At 45.7% G+C, this 19,204-nt stretch overlaps 1 protein-coding gene across 2 annotated transcripts in view; it reads right to left on the bottom strand.

Annotated features, from left to right (window-relative positions):
- The window catches only part of LOC142499125 (methanethiol oxidase-like), a 63,501-nt gene that overhangs the window by 17,051 nt on the left and 27,246 nt on the right, over positions 1 to 19,204 (bottom strand). For both annotated transcript variants that reach the window (XM_075608063.1, XM_075608064.1), the window contains exons 3-5: positions 10,619 to 10,731; positions 9,142 to 9,327; positions 6,574 to 6,694 (exon numbers count right to left, since the gene is read on the bottom strand). In XM_075608063.1, coding sequence (XP_075464178.1) covers positions 6,574 to 6,694; positions 9,142 to 9,327; positions 10,619 to 10,731 — 420 coding nt within the window. The remainder of the gene's footprint in view (positions 1 to 6,573; positions 6,695 to 9,141; positions 9,328 to 10,618; positions 10,732 to 19,204) is intronic.

The raw sequence follows: 19,204 nt of genomic DNA, 5'->3' as shown, positions 1-19,204 counted from the left end.
CACCATGCAGTAAGCAGCGGAAAGGCAATTCTCGCCACTTTCCCGCCAAAAATGGCTACCCCTATTCAGTAAGAGGCGAGAAAGTGTCGAGAATCAAAAAAAACGCCAGTTTTGTTGGTGGTTTTTTTTTCCCGCCGGTGGCGAGACGAGAAGGCACTTTCCACCTAAAATAGAAACATTTTCCGCCACGCTGTATTCTAGTACTGGCGAGTAGCTTAGCGGTGCTATTCGCCACTCTAGAATGGCGTTTTTATGGCGAATCAGCCACGCAAGAAAATGTTGGCAAGTTGATGGTGAGAGGCTGCTGATGAGTGGCGGATCGGCACTTAGAAAAATTTCTGGTGTTTTTCCTGGCTGGGATTGATGCCGGTGGTCTCCGGAGCTGATACCATTAATACCAGCACCGGACCCCCCCGGCATGCGTCCGAGGCAGGAAAAATGCATTTAAAGGCCACTTCATTACCTTAGCAGCTTACCGCTAAGGCAATGAAGGGGTTAAACAGCCGTGCCAGGTTTATTGTGGGTAGCGGGGGTAGGTGAAGGGGGTATTTGGCCCTTGTTGTTTGTTTAGGGCTTGCGGGGGATTGCGGGTGCGCTTAACCCCTTGACGACCGTAGCAGTTAATAACGCTACGGTCATGAAGGGGTTAAACCCTCCCGCTACCCACCCGCAAGCCCTAAACAAACCACCATTGGGGCTAATACCCCCTTCACCCACCCCCGCTACCCACAATAAAAAGAAAACACACACAACAGCCCCACACTAACTAAAGAAATATATATATATATATATTACACCAACAACACCTATACCCCCCTAACATACAGTATAGTAATGGGCACAAAGACTATTATCCACAAATGGATAATAGTGCATGTGTCCATTTAAAATACATACAGAACAATAAATACATGTAGCACTCACCCATGTCCGGCTGCCACGATGAAGGCCATCCTCATCTTCATCCTGCTAATGCCCCATCCACTTCTGCAAAACAGACACAAGAATAAAAACATCCAATGTAATGTCCCCTAACCCCTTAATCACCATAGCGGTTATTAACCGCTACAGTCATTAAGGGGTTAACCCACCATCACCCACATAACGTCCCCCACTACCTCCCCACCCCCTGAGGCCTAACCACCCTCACCCACTACCCAGAAGGGAGTCCTACCACATACCCTTGGGGCCAATAACTCCTCCCCCCACCCCAACACATACAGTACAATAATGTGCCAAATAACTACAGCTAAACCCCGTTATAACGCGCCTCGCTATACCGTGATTCAGTTATAACGCGGTTTTCCCGTGGCTCCCGTTTTAAAAAAAAAAAAAAAAATACAAAAAACATTTTTTTTTAAAAACATTTTTTTTTTGCACATTGCACACACTGCACACACTGCACTCACTGCACACACTGCACACACTAACTGCACACACACTGCTCATTGCTCACACTGCACGCACACTGCACACACACTGCACACTGCACACACACTGCTCATTGCTCACACTGACACACACTGCACACTGCTCACACTGACACACACTGCACACACACTGCTCACACTGACACACACTGCACAGACACTGCTCATTGCTCACACTGCACACACTGCTCATTGCTCACACTGACACACTGCACACTGCTCACACTGACACACACTGCACACACACTGCTCACACTGACACACACTGCACACAGCTCACACACACACACAGCAAGGTAACCCAACCTCTGTGGTGCCTCTTCAACATTAACCCCCTCACAGCCAGGGGAAAGGGTGTCCGAGCGTCCGGTGTGTCCCCCTCCCCTCTAGGCTGGTGTTACGGCCCGGGGCGGGGGGTGGGACGTCATTATGCTGTGGGGGGGTGGCGGGGCCCTGCGCTGCGGCTGAGTGGCAGGATGACCCTGCGCTACGGCGGGCCCTGTACTGCTGCGCGAGGGCCCTGTGCTGCGGCGGGGGGGGGGGGGGGGTTAGCGGTCTTCTGGAGACTGTGCTTACCTGTCTCCAAAGCAGCACATCCCGACAGCGATCCCTTTAGGCACCCCTCACGTTCGCCGTGCGCATGCGCATGCGCCGTGCGGCTCGTGAGGTGTGGATGTTCCCTGCCAGTTCCCTCTGCTCCTCCTGAAGCAGAGACCGGAGGGGCATCCCCGCTCCCATCTCCTGTCCTGCGGTGACCGGGGGAAGCGGGGACCAGAGGGACATCCCCGCTCCCATCTCCTGTCCCGCGGGATGAATATTCGCTGATGCGGCGGCCATTTTTAAAAAAAAAAAATTAGCGCGACCCCGTTACTAACGCGGTGGTCTCGGGGTGGACCCCGAGGACCGCGTTATAACGGGGTTTAGCTGTATTATCCAGATAGGGATAATACATTATTTGGCCATTATTAAACACATTAACTAGCATAGTAAAATAAAGAAAATTCTACTGACCTCTTCAATAAGAAGGCCCCGTCGCCAGCATCATCCTTGTGGTCCGTTGCCAAAATAATACGTAGCCAATACATTGCAATGACATTCACATATCAATGAACCCCTTAATCACCTTATCGGGTACTAACCGCAAAGGTAATTAAGGGGCTAAGCCATCCTGACCACATACCCACCCTTCACAAATTCCTTTGTACAGTGGCTTCATCATGAAAAAATAAAAGAAAAAGAAAAGAAACAACATATATAAATATATATATACATACATATATATATATATACACACATGATGAACCAATATACAACTAAATGTGTCAGGGTTAACAAAAACATGCTCCAATAAAAATACCACTTATCCATAACATCCTCAATGAAATACAATGCCATTTCCAAAACAAATCTAATGTAATCATCCAATCTAAAGCCTCAAATGCCAATCCAAAGTCTCAATTGCCACTTAAAACATTGCATTTACGTTGTATACATAAAGGGGTAAAATGATAAGTGCAAATAAGCGCTAGTGTGATAAATATTATACAATGATAATAATTCAAACAGAGGAACAAAACCTGTGATACAGTCTGTGATGAAGGTAGTCCTTAAACTGCCTGAGAGGTTAATCTGGTATCTTCCAACCAGATTAGAAGATGTGTGTAGAAAAACCTCTTGTGGCGCTGAGGAAAGTGGATGGAACAGAGTCTTGTGCAGTAGTTTCTTCTTGTATGGATACCTCAGAGAGGGAGACAAGAGATAAACAAAAACATGGTACTAGAACCAATCAGAGTAGGGATAGACTTCCCACGCTCTGATTGGCTACCGTACCATGTGAGCGCGGCCATGTTTCTTTTAATGACGTCATCTTAAAGGCAATTGAAGCAAAGCCATTCTGATTGGCTGTGCTTTCATTGCCTTTAAGTGACGTCATCATTTTTTTTTGTATCGGCCAAAACCCATGGTTTTCACGGCCCAATCAGGGCCGTGGAAACCATGACGAAAATGTGACATCATAGGCCTTTAAAAGCCTATGTCGTCACATTTTGAAGCCAGATGCAGAGGAGGAAGGACCTCCGGCGAAGAAAGAAGACCAGGGCGTGGCAGCAGACGGGAAGAAGACCCCGGAAGAAGATAGAAGAAACAACAATACAGATGAACATGGATTAGAAGTAGAAGACCCCTGGATTGTCGTGTTTTATTATTTTAATGTTTATTATTTTCTGGTTTATTATTTTATGGGTTCCTGTTCGTGGATTGGTTTGTGAGTAAGCTGTTAAACGGAAGTCGGTGAGTGGGTCAAGTAAAGGTAAGTGAACTAAAGAAATGTATTTAATGTAACTGTGTTTTTTGTTGCTTTTTACATGTGTTGTTTTTTTTTTATTGTACATCATTTCTTGCCACTGTATGTATGTATGTATGTATGTATGTATGTATGTATGTATGTATGTATGTATGTCTAGAGAGATATATACATACAGAGTAAGAAATGATATTGTTTTTAAAGCTTGCTTTGCACTATTTTAAATGATTGTGGCTATGCTGCTATGCATAGATCTGTGTTCAATGTATTTTATAATTAGATAGATGTAATTTTTGGGCTTCTATGCTGTACTTTAGGTAATGGTGAGGCTTGCTTTAGTGTATTGTAATTGTTGGTGCCCTATTTTGTATGATGGTAACTTGTTCTCTTTAACGGTTGCTATAGTTAATTGTGTAATTGGTATGGATGCTATTTTAATTGTTTTGGGATGTAATTCATGTATGTTAATTGATTGATGGTGACTTCATTGGATTACATAGTATACTTCTTTTGATGTAATGCTATTTTATTTGAAATATTGTATTGTTAACATTGATTTGCAGCATCTACATGTGGCTTACATTTTATGCAGCATGTATACAATGTAAATGCAATGTTTTAAGTGGCATTTGAGACTTTGGATTGGCATTTGATGCTTTAGATTGGATGATTATATTTGATTTGTTTAGGAAATTGCATTGTATTTTATTGAGGATGTTATGGATAAGTGGTATTGCCATTGCCAGGATGGCTTAACCCCTTAATTACATTTTTCGGTTAGTACCCGAGAAGGCGACTAAGGGGTTCATTGATATGTGAATGTCATTGCAATGTATTGGCTATGTATTATTTTGGCAACGGACCACAAGGATGATGCTGGCGACGGGGCCTTCTTATTGATGAGGTCAGTAGAATTTTCTTTCTTTTAATATGCTAGTTAATGTGTTTAATAATGGCCAAATAATGTATTATCCCTATCTGGATAATAGTTATTTGGCACATTATTGTACTGTATGTGTTGGGGTGTGGGGAGGGGGTATTGGCTGTGGGTGGTAGGACTCCCTTGTGGGTAGTGGGTGAGGTTGGTTAGGCCTCAGGGGGTAGGGAGGTAGTGGGAGAGGGTATGTGGGTGATGGTGGGTTAACCCCTTAATGACTGTAGCGGTTAATAACCGCTATGGTGATTAAGGGGTTAGGGAACATTACATTGAATATTTTTATTCTTGTGTCTGTTTTGCAGAAGCGGATGGGGCATTAGCAGGATGAAGATGAGGATGGCCTTCATTGTGGCAGCCGGACATGGGTGAGTGCTACATGTATTTAATGTATTTATTGTTCTGTATGTATTTTAAATGGACAACTGCACTATTATCCATTTGTGGATAATAGTAATGTTGCCGATTACTGTATTGTATGTTGTGTATTGCTATGTTTATTGGGGGCAATTGTCCCCAATAAACATACTATTATGCGTTAACCCCTTCATTGCCTTAGCGGCTATCCGCTATCGTAATGAAGCAGCATTAATTTATTTTAATAATATTGTGCGGGAGCAGGGGGTCCCCTGAGCTGAACCGCATTTATTTGTGGCTCAGAGACCCCCTGCCTCCCGAGTTACAGGCCCCAGTTTGGGGCATCGGTTACAGTGTCGACGCCATGTTTATTGCGGGCACGTAGCGTATGGGACGCTATAAACATGGCGGCGACACTGCCCACCCGATCACACATACTGGGCCTGTAACTCAGGAACCAGGGGGTCCCTGGTCCACAAAGCTATGCGGTTCAGCTCAGGGGACCCCCTGCTCACTGTACAGTATTATTAAAAAAATATTCATGCTGCTTCGCTACCATAGCAGATAGCCGCAAAGGTAAGGAACGAGTCTTTATTGATATGTGTGTTTTATTCACAGTGTAGATGTGCAGAGGGTCTCCGGAGCTGAACCGCTTTGGTTTTAGGTCCGGGGACCCCCTGCTTCCCGAGATACAGGCCCCTTTATGGGGTGCCGGTATCCCTCTGCTTTGTTTACATTCCGCGGTCACCTGATCGGGACCTCTAAATGCAGAGGGATACCGGCACCTCATAAAGGGGCCTGTATCTCGGGAAGCAGGGGGTCCCCGGACCTGAAACCAATGCGGTTCAGCTCCGGAGACCCCCTGCACATACATGTACACTATGAATAAAAATGGTTTTAAAAATAATTTTTAAAGTGCCGATGTTTGCGCCGAGAGAGCAGCGGATCTCTCTCTGCTGCAAACACATCTCGGCAGGGGACGGCTTCTCGGCAGTTTCTCGCCAGGCAGCCGTCTCGCCACCGGTTACTAGCCATTTTATCAAATGGTGGTGGTGCATTCATTCGCCAGGGATTCGCCCCTTACAGCATACAGCAAGTTTAACACGCCAAAAACATGGCTAATTGCTAAACTGCCTAATGCATTTTTTCGCTGCTTACTGCATGATGCCCTTAGTAAATATAGCCCTTATGGCGCAGGTAAAATTACCTGAATCGCACTGCGAGAAAAATCCACTGAAACAACAAAACCAGCCCCAGAGTATGAGCAGAATATGTGCTGGTGCTGCGGGGTGAGTTCTGATCCATAACACCCAGGTCAGGATGAAGAATGGTTGGTTCCAAAATGCTGGAAAAGGGCTTTTTTTTGTGCAAAACCTGATTGGGAAATGATGCTTTGGGCGCATTATTTACCACGCTATGCATCTTATGTGAATATTAGCATTTCCCCAAGTTCCGCATGAAACTAAAGATTCATCTCGCTGGATGTGCGCTTTCCCCCCCTCCGTGTCCATGTCACCATGTTTGTGTCGGTGCAGGGGTGGTGTTTGCACCTTTGGCATTTCCCGAGGGGTCCCCCAAGGCGCTGATCATGATCTCCCCACTGCCCAGGCAGTGCGACGTGTGCAGATTCGCCAGGTTACACTTCTTAAAAATATCCACTGGTTCCACCACCTGCAGAGAGGAGGGAGCCTGAGAATAAAGCTTGTAGCACAAGTACATAGCACCGACCGAGCACGTGGCTTAATAAAAAGGATCTAAAATGGTATGAAACATTTATGCCGAGCTGCTTGGACTGTGTCTTGGAAAGAGTTAAACACTATTTATGCTCTAAACTAAACAGCGGGAGAGGATTCCTAAAATAAGTCTCTTTCTTTAAAAGGGAAATGTAAAAAATAAGTGGTACTCTGATCCCCCGGTAACATCAGAGCCCTAATACCATCAGACTTTGACCCGTGATGTGACCTTTGGTAGAGGCCGGGCACTAGGGTCTGTGTGCTACGTTAATCAGAACGGTCTGAATGGGAATATTTCTTCTTTTATTGGAAACCGTGAGCTATTAGTTCTTTGTGATTACAACCTTGACTGCCATAGTGTCAAACCGTGCCCATAGGGCATGGTGTACCACTGTGCCAATCAATTGGTTTATTGGGGGTAGGGGTAGTTGCCCTGGGGAGGGTGGTTTGGACTCCTGGGTAGGTAGTGGGAGAGGGGTTAACCCCTTAACTACCATAGTGGTTAATAACCGCTAAGGTGATCAAGGGCTGAGTGGCGAATAGTTTGGTTTTTTATTTTACTCTCGGTGCCCACTGAAGAAGAGGAAGATGAGGGGGACGAGGATGACCTTCATCCTGGCAGCGGTAAGTTCAACTTTAATTTACTATATGCGGCCTGGGTAATGTTTTCGTTATGTTTTATTTTTTAATGGGCAAATGAGCTATTATCCATATATGGATAATAGGGATTTTGTCCATTACTGTACTGTATGTATTGGGGGGATGTTCAATGTATTGTATTGATGTTTGTATTGTAATGTTTATTGGGGGTAGAGGAGGTGGGTGAAAGGGGTAGTGGCCCCAGGGTGGGCAGTTAGGCCTCTCAGGTGGGTAGTGGGGGGTTAAGCCTTTCATTAGCATAGTGGTTACTACCGCTAAGGTAATGAAGGGGTTAACCCCTTCTGAAACCTTCCCGGTATGCCTAACCACCCACCCTGGGGCAACTACCCCTTTCACTCACCCCCTCTATCCCCAATAAACCAGGTAGTCTGGCTTAACCCCTTTATTGCCTTAGCGGTTAGCCGCTAAGGTAATGAAGCTGCTTTTATTTTAATAACAGTATTGTAGCAGGGGGTCTCCGGAGCCGAACCGCATTAATTTCAGCCTTGGTGACCCCCAGCTTCCCGAGTAATAGACCCCGTTATGGGGTGCCGGTATCCCCCGGCTTTGTTTAAATCACCCGGTCACATGGGCCTTGACACAGGAGAATTTAAACATGGCCGCTAGGATACCAGCACCCCATAATGGGGCCTGTAACTTGGGAAGCAGGGGTCCCCAAGGCTGAAATTAATCCGGAGACCCCCTGCTACAATACTGTATTGTTAAAATAAAAGCCGTACAATCGCCTGTTAGAGGCGCGCTGGGAGAGTGACTGATTCAGCCTATCTCTTAGTGCGTGTCTCTTACAGACAGGTGCAGGTACTGCACCGACACACTTTATTCGAGCAAATACCCGGTATGTACCTGGCAGATACCTGGAATGCGCCGCTCCTCACCTCTGACAAGCCCCGTTGTGTTTGCCTTCCCAGCCTGGGTTCATGCCTGGCTGACGGGCGGCTGATCTGTTAAATGATAATGATTAGGATTTAATAGGCTGCAATGCTTCGCGTGTCTACCAGATGGCATAAATTCATGAATTGTAATGCAGTATATATATATATATACTGTGCAGTATTGCAGCCAGCGGAAATAAAATGCTTCAATCCCTGCTTGGAAAATACCTCAATGCACTCGGGCAGAAAACAGTCACAAACCTCAATACACCCGGGTATACCCGAATTCGTGGGACTAGCCACGCTCGAATAAAGTGTGTCGCCAGTGTAGGATTCACACAGCGAGAGTCCCATTAAAACGCAAGGACCCCACTGTGTTAATCCGATGGGCCATTGCAGCCTGCTATGGACTATCTAGCAGAGTGTTTGCGAGATGCTCAGGGATTTTCCTCAGACATTGGGCCACAACAAACAGTTGCATCTGTATACACTATACACAGTGAGATCCCACCTCTGTCTCCTCCAGGGACCTAACCTTCTAGAACCCTCCTATATATACTTCTATCACGTCACTATCACTAGGCAGAAGTAGGCGGGGGTTATGATTCTGCCTTGTCACTCAGCACCATGTGATGGGGAAGGGGTGTTACCCTGTGTGGGACCAGAAAGTTAACGCTTTAATGCCACTGTAATCCGAAAGGGGGGTTACAATTCTTTAAACATTTTTGAATGGTAACATAATGTTCTCTGCATTATTCAGCCCAGGAAATGCCTGAAAATGAGAGGTGACTACATGTATTTGTTCCTTGGTACAATATTCTATAAATAATAGTCTGTAATGATACTTGCGCACCTTGTGCATGCGTGGAGCGCGCTGGTCGGTGCCCACGTCCACCACGTAGACACGTGAGGAGTGGAGGCTGGGCAGGATCAGACGGTTCCTGGATTTCTTGGCGTCTCCGTAGCAGCTGCTGCAGGTGTTCCATCCCGTGTGATGCAGCTCGTCATTCATATTGGGCATTGGCAGGCGGTGTATGACCTGCGCGGGAAACACATGTCCAGGACGCATTGTACAATGATACTGAGCATCAACACACAACAGAAAGCCGTATGAAATCGTCCATTTTTTTTCCAGGTTACACTAGTTTAGTTTAAAACAGAAATACATTAACAATCCTGTGTGCGTTATTATTGAACTGTTCATTTATTTACAATTTTTATGCGATACAGGAAAAAGTAAAGGGAGAACTTGGGGAAACAATACATGGGGGGGGGGGACTTAGGGGGAAAGAGAGAGAATAAAAAATTGATTTTGACAGATACAGTATTTCTTTTCGGATTCCAGACTTTTTTTTCAGACCTTTTGTGTTTGAGGAGCTTAATCATATTCATTGGTAAATTAAGATCCAGGCAAGTGATTTAGAACAATTACATTTAAAACCTAACAGTTCTCCGTAATTCCCCAGTACTTAGAACAAATTAGGGAGAGAGGTGAGAGGTCTTGAGAGAGTCGAAAATACATTGTCCACAAAAGGTGAGACTTTATACTCCACATTACCGACAAACACTCCAGATATGTCAGGGTTCAATCTGATTGTGGTTGCCAGCGGTTCAATACACAAAGCAAATAGTAGAGGGGACAAAGAGCACCATTGTCTGGTATCATTGAGTATACGAACAAGATTGTAAAGAAGACCTGCAAAACTGACTCTAGCTGAGAGAATTATAGAGTCCTTGGGCAGCCATACAAAAATGTTTATGTGTTTTTTAATAACTCGGTTGTGTAATATTACATAATACTTTCTGCATTTCATTCCCCCCCACACCCTTTATAGGAGACTATTCAGTAAACGTTGATAAGTTTCTAAACCTCAGGTCTCTTCTAGTTTAGGGAATGCTTCATTCTCATTCCTATGGGTGAGTGAGACAGACCAACTTTTATCCCTATTTGAGCTTTAATTCATATTTATTTTCATTACTGCGCCTCTGGGATCTGAAGATCTAAATAAACAGCACCCAGGGGTGCAGGAACTATTTATTGGGTGGAGGTGCTGTATATAGAAAACCAGTAACATACATACATACATTACCATCATGTAAACCCAGAGGGAGCTGCAGAACCCCCACACACCTACTTTCCGCACCCATGGCCACACTTATTATTTTATTGACCATAGGTCATTGTCCAGCACAGTGTGCGGCCGTGCATGCAGCTGCAGAGGGAAATGACCATTTGCACATTTCAAGCTTTAATTTTGCTTCTAGAAACCCCTTTTCCTCCTGGATAAGAAGCCCCCCGGACGTGGCCCAGCCACTCGCAGGCGGATTACCTTGGAGAATGTTGAAGATTCGGGGTTCACATCCACAGTGGCCAGGTAATCTGGCTTCACTATCCCGGTGTTGCGGTAAATACATGGCAGGTAAATTATCTCCTCTCTGGGACCTGCGGGGAGAGAGCAGGAGAGAGGCTCATACCCAACATGATTCCCAAGCACGTAAATAACGCCCTCCTTATAACGGAAACCTCTGACCTCTGACCCCTCCTATGGCTCTGATACCTGTGTGTTCCCATTTGCATAGAGTGAGGACTTTCCTGTGCATTAATTCCCCTGGTAAGTGGGAGCGATTTCCCTTCTCTGCACAGAGCAGAGCATGCAACCTGCAGAGCGTTGCTGTAACCTGCAGAGCATCGCTGATCTGCAGAGCATCGCTGTAACCTGCACAACGTCGCTGTAACCTGCAAGGCATCGATGTAATCTGCAGAGCATCGCTGTAACCTGCAGAGTATTTCCTTTTCATGTAGAGCATTGCTTCTGTAATGGGGTTTCCGCTACCCAATGGCAGAAAGGGCCATTACATGGTGTATGGTGCATATACCTGCTGGCAACAGGAGGACTGAGTCATCCGCCAATGGTAGTGGGGACACAGGAACAGGTTCTGGGGTTCATACCCCACATATATGCTTAGCAGTGCAGCGCCTCCATCTGCTGTGGACTCCAGGAACTGAAGATGATCTTCCACGGTAGAACTTACTACTTCTCCCTCCAGTAAGGTCACACATCAGGCAGGAGGTATATTGCAAAACAGGAACAGGTTTATTACTTCTCTCTGTAGTAACAGTTACTCAGCAGTCTTCTGCCGGATACAGTCTGTCAGCATTCACTGGATGATGGTCCATGGACCGTGTAGAGGGAGAGGGGGATTGGCCCGGTATTAAAGGGGTTACACCCCATATGGCCAGCCCCTGACCTCACCAGGGAGGCAAGGGGTTAACTGGACTGCGGTCCAGGAATGTGTTTTTTTTACCTTGCTGCAACATGAAAATGTGTGTTCCCCTGTTCTAATATATTTTCACCATGTAAGTGTCTACACCACACCCATACTGGTATCCATCCGGGAGGACATGGGTTAATAGTTAGGAAGTGATTATAGCCCTTTGTTTAATGTTCCCGCCTTTTCAGGCTCCATTTTGCAGGGTCCCATAGGCCGCCATTTCAGCCCCATTCATTTCATTTCAATGGCGAATCCAGCGGTTTTGGACCTGTTTCCCACGAAGACCAGCAGGTGGCGTCTGAGACGAGGAGCGGCGGTTTCCCATTGCAAGTCAATGGGCCCATTGACTTCAATGGGGATTCCTCGACGCCGATTTCCATGAACAGGTTGGCAGCCATCCAAACCGCAAAACCGCAGAAGCGGAAACAATGTCTGAAAAAAAGCTTTCATCACTATTAGGTCAAGTTCAATGACAAGTGGCGTGGGAACCCTAAGTTCTAGGGCACTCAGAAATAAAATTCTTTTTGCTCCTAACTCTTGGGCTCCCCCACACTTGACCACCACCGGGTCCAAGAATCCAGGACCTCCAAAAAGGGTCGCGCTAGCCAAGCGGGTTGCGCCATAGACTTCAATGGCGACGAGAAGAGCAGCGCGAGAAAACGGCTAAGTCCGAAACCCTGAAAAGTATGAGCCCATATCTCCGGTTCTGGAGGGACCAGAGGGCCGGGATTTGGGGTGCATGCAGTCACTGTTCCGGCATGACTGCAGGTCCATTCCCGACCCTCTCCGACCAACCAGACGGAGTGTGGGCAATAATAAAGACCAGTGTTTTTCCCCATAGACATCATTGGCGGCGGTTCCCCATTGAAAGGCTATGGTGGAGAAGTCCCATAGGCGCCAATGGCAGAATTTCCCCATTGTAAGTCTATGGCGTCGGAACCCATAGCCGCCAATGGCGGAGGTTGCCCATTGAAAATCTATGGCGGTGGAGCCCATTGATTTCAATGGGAAATGAGTGAAAAACCGAGATTTATTTTAAAGCGGAAAATCCGGTGATAAAGAAATAAAAGGTTTAACTTGTATTTGCGTATCTCCGGTCTGGAAGGTTGCAGCGGGCTGAAACTTGGCGACAATGGAGAATCACTTCCGGCATAAAAGACTGGCCTGTTTCGACCTGCTGGGCCCAACAGAACCGGTTATTTTAATATGCCTGTATATTAAAAACTGTGCTGTGTTTCAAAGCGGGGACAAAAGCCCGCAAAGATTCCTGCACGCTGAGAAATGCAAATAGTCAGGGGGGCAACCTAATGTCTAGAAACAGACCCCCTGATCAAAGGCTCAGCCTCTCTAGCTGTTTACATTAGGGCGGAGAAGTGCAGGGCTTGAGTGGTTTGTAGGTGCTATAACTCAAACCGACAAACAAAGAGTATCCTGACCAGATACCCCATCTGGTAGACTGGCCGGCGCCCCTGACTTGGGTGTGGGGCTACAGAAATGAGACCCCCATGGCCCCAGTACGCATGTGCCATCTAGCTGGGGGGCATGGGTTAACAATGTTCCCACGTTAGAGATTGGGTGCAGATAATTGTTCTCCAATAGCCTGCACTCAATAGTAAGGATAGGGCTGAAAAGATATATAAACTGGTGTCAGCCTATATTCAATGTCTTCTTGTTACCAACTGATTGATGCCTGATTGCTGGAGAATTGCTATTTGATTACTTCTTCATTCCAACCCCTAAGTAAGTGTTACCTTCTTGTTCATTATTTGAACTATCTGCTGTGTTCACCTATCTAAGGAATAAATATACTTTATTATATCTAAAGCCGTGTTCAGAGCAACCCAGTTATTTGGTGTATATTATAACCTGTCATAAGTTACCTTGACAGACCGTCACTACAGGCCAAGGGCATCCGCAGCCATCGTAGCTCTTCCCCACCTCCCTAGCGGAGGCAGAGGTATGGTCCACTCTCACTTTCCCTGGAGGGAAGAGCACGTGGGAAGGCCCCAATCTCAGGCTCCCAGATGTGTGACCTTCCTTCCTCAGAGGGGAAGGAACAACCACTAACTTTAGAGTGGTCCTGCCCTTAAGTATAGCCAGAAGGCGGGCACCCCGTTGTCCCAGCTACAACAGGATGTACCACCCCCTGCTGTCACTCAAGTGCAGTACCAAAGGTGAGGGGGGAAACCCCATACGAACTACTGGCAACCTGAGGGTTAACTGCCAGTCCATTGGGTAGAATAGTAGCCAGGGGTGGCCCTGTTACTCTTCATATAGCAGAGTGTCTCTATAATTTGCATAACATCGCTCTGGTTTTTCTAGCAGTGAAGCTTAACCAGTTTGGTGTGTGTGTGTGTGTGTGTGTGTGTGTGTGTGTGTGTGTGTGTGTGTGTGTGTGTGTGTGTGTGTGTGTGTGTGTGTGTGTGTGTGTAATAATTTTTTCCCTTCAAACTTTCTTTAATGCTGCCTCCCTAAACTCCCTCTCTCTCTCCCAAACTGTAAGTTCTTTATTTAGCTGGACCCCTCGTCTTATCTATTAACTCCCCTGTAACAGGGGAGTTATCCCTGTTCAGGAAATATGCCTCTAATCCAGCAGTGTGGTGGTTAACTGCTGGTAGTCAATTAACAAACACCACCTGCCTGATTAGATGGCTTAGAAAAGCCTGTCTTTTGAGACAGGAAGTGAGACTCCTTAGCTCACACCTGAGCTGAACTTGGAGACACTTGTCTTGAGCCCTGCCAAAAGAAACAGCAGAGCTGCTTTCATGACACAGGGGAAAATTCTAAACCTGAATGCTGACAAACCCTGAAGAAAAGGTAGCAACCAGGGACAGAGAAGATTTTCCCTCCAAACCACAAGGAACAGATAAGACTTTCATTTATGAGACTTTCTATATCTGCTTATTTCATGCTATATGTTTGGGGCTGGGAGACATGCTTATCTAAGAGAGTTGTGAACTGCATAGTATTTCACTAGAAATACTCCCAAGTGAATACAGGCATACCCCGGTTTAAGGACACTCACGAGTAAGGACATACCGCCCAATAGGCAAACGGCAGCTCACGCATGCGCCTGTCAGCACGTCCTGAACAGCAATATCGACTGCCAACCTGTCCCGAAGCTGTGCGCAAGCGGGGTGACTATCGAGCCTGTTACACATGCGTTATTTACATCAGTTATGCACGTATATGATGCTTTCTGTACGGTACATGCATCGATAAGTGGGAAAATGTTAGTGCTTCACTTTAAGTACATTTTCGCTTTACATACATGCTCCGGTCCCATTGCGTACGTTAATGCGGGGTATGCCTGTAGAAGCTTTGTTTACCCCTTGTTTGGATGGTTTCCTGATGTTAAGGAAACAGGCTCAATAAAAGGCTTATTTAATTTCACTATAATCAGTCTCCCTTGCATACCTCTGTGAGCGTCCGCCTACATATGGTGTCCGAAGTGGGACGAGAGGTGGTCTTTGAAGTTAAAAAGGACCGGAGATTTTTTCTGTGAAATTTTATGTATGCTTTTTGCCTACAAACAGTCTGAGCAACTTAAAAAAAAAAAAAAAAAAAAAAACTCATGCAGCAGAGACTAGAGTTAAAGTGATACACACCACTGCACTGAAACTTACAAAACCACAGTGTAAGTGATGGGCAAATAAGCCCATCACAGTACAAGTGTAATATGGTCATTGAAATAGGGGGTTTGCCTTCCAGCCATAGTCAGGGTTCAAGAAGTGAGTTAGCCCTTGAGAGGGATAGGCGTTTATTATTTTCAAATGTTTAGCTGAAGCAGTGAATACAGATGGTGACCCATGAGCGGTACTGATTCTGCAAGTAAATGCTGCCACACCGCATAGGACTACCAGTTGTGAATTGAGTATATGCAGAAAAATGTGAAAATTGATGCAAGACTGTGCTGAAGCAGGGGAATTTTCAGTAAACAAGTGCTGAGGGTAAAATTGCCGACTAGAAAAAAAGGAATTGCTGAACGGTGTAAAAGGTATCCCAAAGTGTGAAGAGTGAATGTCATAATACCCAAAGTTGAGACTGAACTCAAGCAGAAAACCACATTATTTGGCTGAAGCAGAGAGATTGCACCTTGCAAGTAAATGGTGTTAATCAAACAGAAGTTTTTACCTAGCAACTACACATTCAGCATACCTAATGAGAGATTACACCTAGCAAGCAAATGGTGTAAAGCAAATAGACGTTTTTACCTAGCAAATGCACATCTTGAATACCTGATGAGAGAAAATGCATGCACAGTACTGCTGATATTGTAAAACTTACCCTAGAAAGAAAAAGTCTACAGAGATGCCTGTGAGAGCTACGACCTCTACAAGCAAAATATGCCCACCTGTAGGACTACCACAATTGGGGGTTCTAGCAAATACAGTGGCAACAGCTGCAATAGCACCTCCTGAGGTCAGGAAGAAAATTACACCCGATAGCCTAAAAATGGAGGACAAGATGCAGTGTTCCTGTAATGAACCCTACCCCATGGAAGAGTGGCCCTTCCAGTCCAATAAAGAGGAAGACATCTCTTACAGGGAACCCGAACCGAGTCACGTCCACAAAACACCCCAAGAATGGTGGGGGTGCCTGAACTCGGCACGAACAGAAAAGACCGCCCTCTATGATGACTAATACGGTCGACAAGAGAAAGAGCGGGAGCCGCAGATCACCCAATATTTCTGTCAGCTAAAGCAACTGCAAGAAAAGCCTGGCGTATATAATGGCGTATATAATGAAGCTGCTAGAGTATCAAATAAAGAAGGAGACCCCAGTATTCCGGATGGGACGGAGTCATCCAAAACAAAAAAGCGGAAAAAGAAAAGCGGTTCTTCACTTACCGTGGAAGGAACAGACATGTCCGCAGATCCTGTGGAGGAAAAGGGGGACCGAGTTGCCCTGCAGCCTAGTGAAAATGGAGAATTCGTCCCGCGATTAACTGAATATCAGGAGGGCCCAAGGCAGAAGTTGTGTACCCCAAAGAAGTGTCTGTCCGGTGCCAACAGTGAGGAACCCTCAACCAACCATCCCAGGGAAGTGGAGCCGGAACCAGTGAGTGACGATCCCTTGACCAGCCCTGAAGATGCCCTGAAAAATGCCAGGCATGATTGTGATATGCTCCGTGAACAATTGAAACAAAAGGAAGATGGTTACACAGAGCTACAGAAAAATAACGTGAGGCTACAAAAAGATGTGCTCACAATTTACTCTTTAGCCAGGACAGAATTGGACGATCTCAAGACTGAGCTAGATACTGCAAATGCTACTATTTCCGCCATGGAGGAAAAGCAGAGCCAATCTGATAAAATGGTGGCTACGCTAAAGCAGAAGTATGAGGAGGCACTGAAGCAGATGACAGTCTTCAAGCAAGAGGTTCACACTCTTCGCATAGAGCTGAATGCCTCACAACAGGAGGTCAACAGTGTCCGGATAGAGGTGGACGTATCTCAGAAAGAGGTTCAGACACTCCGCAGAGCACTGGATGCCTCACATCATGAGACCAACAGCTGCCGTACAGACCTGGAAGTTTCCAGAAAGGAACTACACAGTCTCACTGAGGAGCTGGACATTTCTAAAGAAACGATTGTCAATCTTAATACAGATCTCCAAGTCTCCCAGAATGGGAGAAGGAAGTCTCACGCCAGGAGACTGTCATTCTCAAAGCAGATGTGCGTAAATGGAAGGAGGACTGCAAAGAGGCCCTGAATAGTACAGAGACTGAAAAAGGAGAAAATTTAAGATTACAAAGAAAAAACTTAAAACTCAAAGAAGAAAATTTTAATTTGACAAACAACGTCAAGGAAAAAAATGAAAAGCTGCATAAGCTTAAAGAAATAAATAGACTTTTGGAAGGTGAGAAGTTTTTTTTTTCAAAAATTTTTTTATTGGGTAGTTACATGATTACAAACATACAAAAATTGAATATACATCCCAATACCGCGTAACAGTTTCTTTCTTTTCTGGAAGAATATGAACAACGGGTGAACCATGGGTTAACCCACCAGGCGCTCAGAAAAAGAACAAAGCTGTTAGCTGGTATATCAAGTATAAACTTAGGACAGTGGTCGCAGCAAACCCCCAGCTGAGCAATCAAGTATTTGTATAAAATACATATTTCTCAGCAACTGGCTTATAATAAGCACCAATGTAGTTTGAGACAAAGCAAAGATAAACTCACGGCTGGGGGATGTAGTATAACAGCTGAGACGTCCTCTTGATGGTGAAGACCACTGATCCTGCTGCAGGAACTCCTCTGTGTAATCAAAGTATATGACCGGCACTTTCTTCAGCCGCCAACCCTGCACCCGCTCCGTCGCGGTGGGTGGTCACGTGACTGGCGGCAGCGTCGGGACTTCCAGGTTTGGCAGAGGAGCAGGGGAATATCAGCAACAACCTGGCGTGCAGGCTGCAATCAATAGCAATGTGGAAATCCTCCCGAGGGGGGTCTAGGCACTGCACAACCGTACAGAAAGGACTGGAAGAAGGCTGGTGAAGTGACCTGTAGAAAATACTTTAATAGCACAGCGTGCAAACGGATCCTCTGACGCGTTTCAGCCTGTCAGGCCTTTGCCAAAGACTATGGTGAGAGCAAAGAGGAGGGGGGACAAGGGGCATCCCTGTCTTGTACCGTTTTTTATTTGGAATCTCTCTGAGTTTCCGCCCGGGAGCCTGACTATTGCCGATGGATTTTGGTACAGTGCCTGGACTCCCTCAAGAAATCTTTGAAGCCGAATTTCTCTAATGTTTTAGTTAGAAATAACCAGTCAATTCTGTCGAATGCCTTCTCTGCGTCCAAGCTCAGGAGCATTGCCTTGGCGTTTGTGAGGTGAACATGTTCGATTATATTGAAAATTTTCCGGGTGTTGTCTGAGGCTTGACGTCCCGAGACAAATCCCACTTGATCTATGTCTATTAAACTTGGTAAGATAGGGTTCAATCTATTCGCCAAGATCTTACTGTACAATTTGAGATCGTTGTTTAGGAGTGAAATAGGCCTGTAGCTCCCGCATTGCACAGGGTCCTTCCCTTCTTTATGAATAATGGCAAGGTTTGCCAGTGACATTGATGAGGGGATGGGGTTCCCTTCCATAAATGAATTGAACAGATTTAGTAGATGTTTGGTCAGTATTGGGAGAAACCTTTTGTAGTATGCATTGGAAAAGCCATCAGGGCCTGGTGTTTTGGATATCTTGGAAGACTTTACCGCGGATTCCAACTCCTCTTTTGTAATTTTGGCATTGAGGAAGGAGTTTTCCTCCTCTGTCAGTGTGGGGAGTTCGCAGTCGCCGAGATAGCGTGAAGTTGCCTCTGATCTCGTCAACTCCGAGGTCCCCCCCTGAGTCTTCAAATTATAGAGTTTGGTGTAGAACTTAGTGAATTCCTCCGCTATTTTCTTCTCGTTATATAACATCTCACAAGACCCACTCCTGATCGACGTAATCTGAGATCTTTTTTGAATGCCTCTTAATTTGGAAGCTAGTAGTCTATCAGCCTTATTGCCCTTATCATAATATCTTTGGTTGGTCCATTTAAGGGCTTTTTCAACCTTTTCTAGTTGGATGCCTTTTAATTCGTTTCTAGTGACGGACAGCAGTTTGTAGAGCCTTTTGGATGGGTTGGATTTATGTTGTTGT

Source organism: Ascaphus truei, chromosome 7 (assembly GCF_040206685.1).
Source record: "Ascaphus truei isolate aAscTru1 chromosome 7, aAscTru1.hap1, whole genome shotgun sequence".
Taxonomy (NCBI): domain Eukaryota; kingdom Metazoa; phylum Chordata; class Amphibia; order Anura; family Ascaphidae; genus Ascaphus; species Ascaphus truei.
Note: the sequence above shows the minus strand (reverse complement) of the source record. Positions and strands in the feature narration are given on the sequence as shown.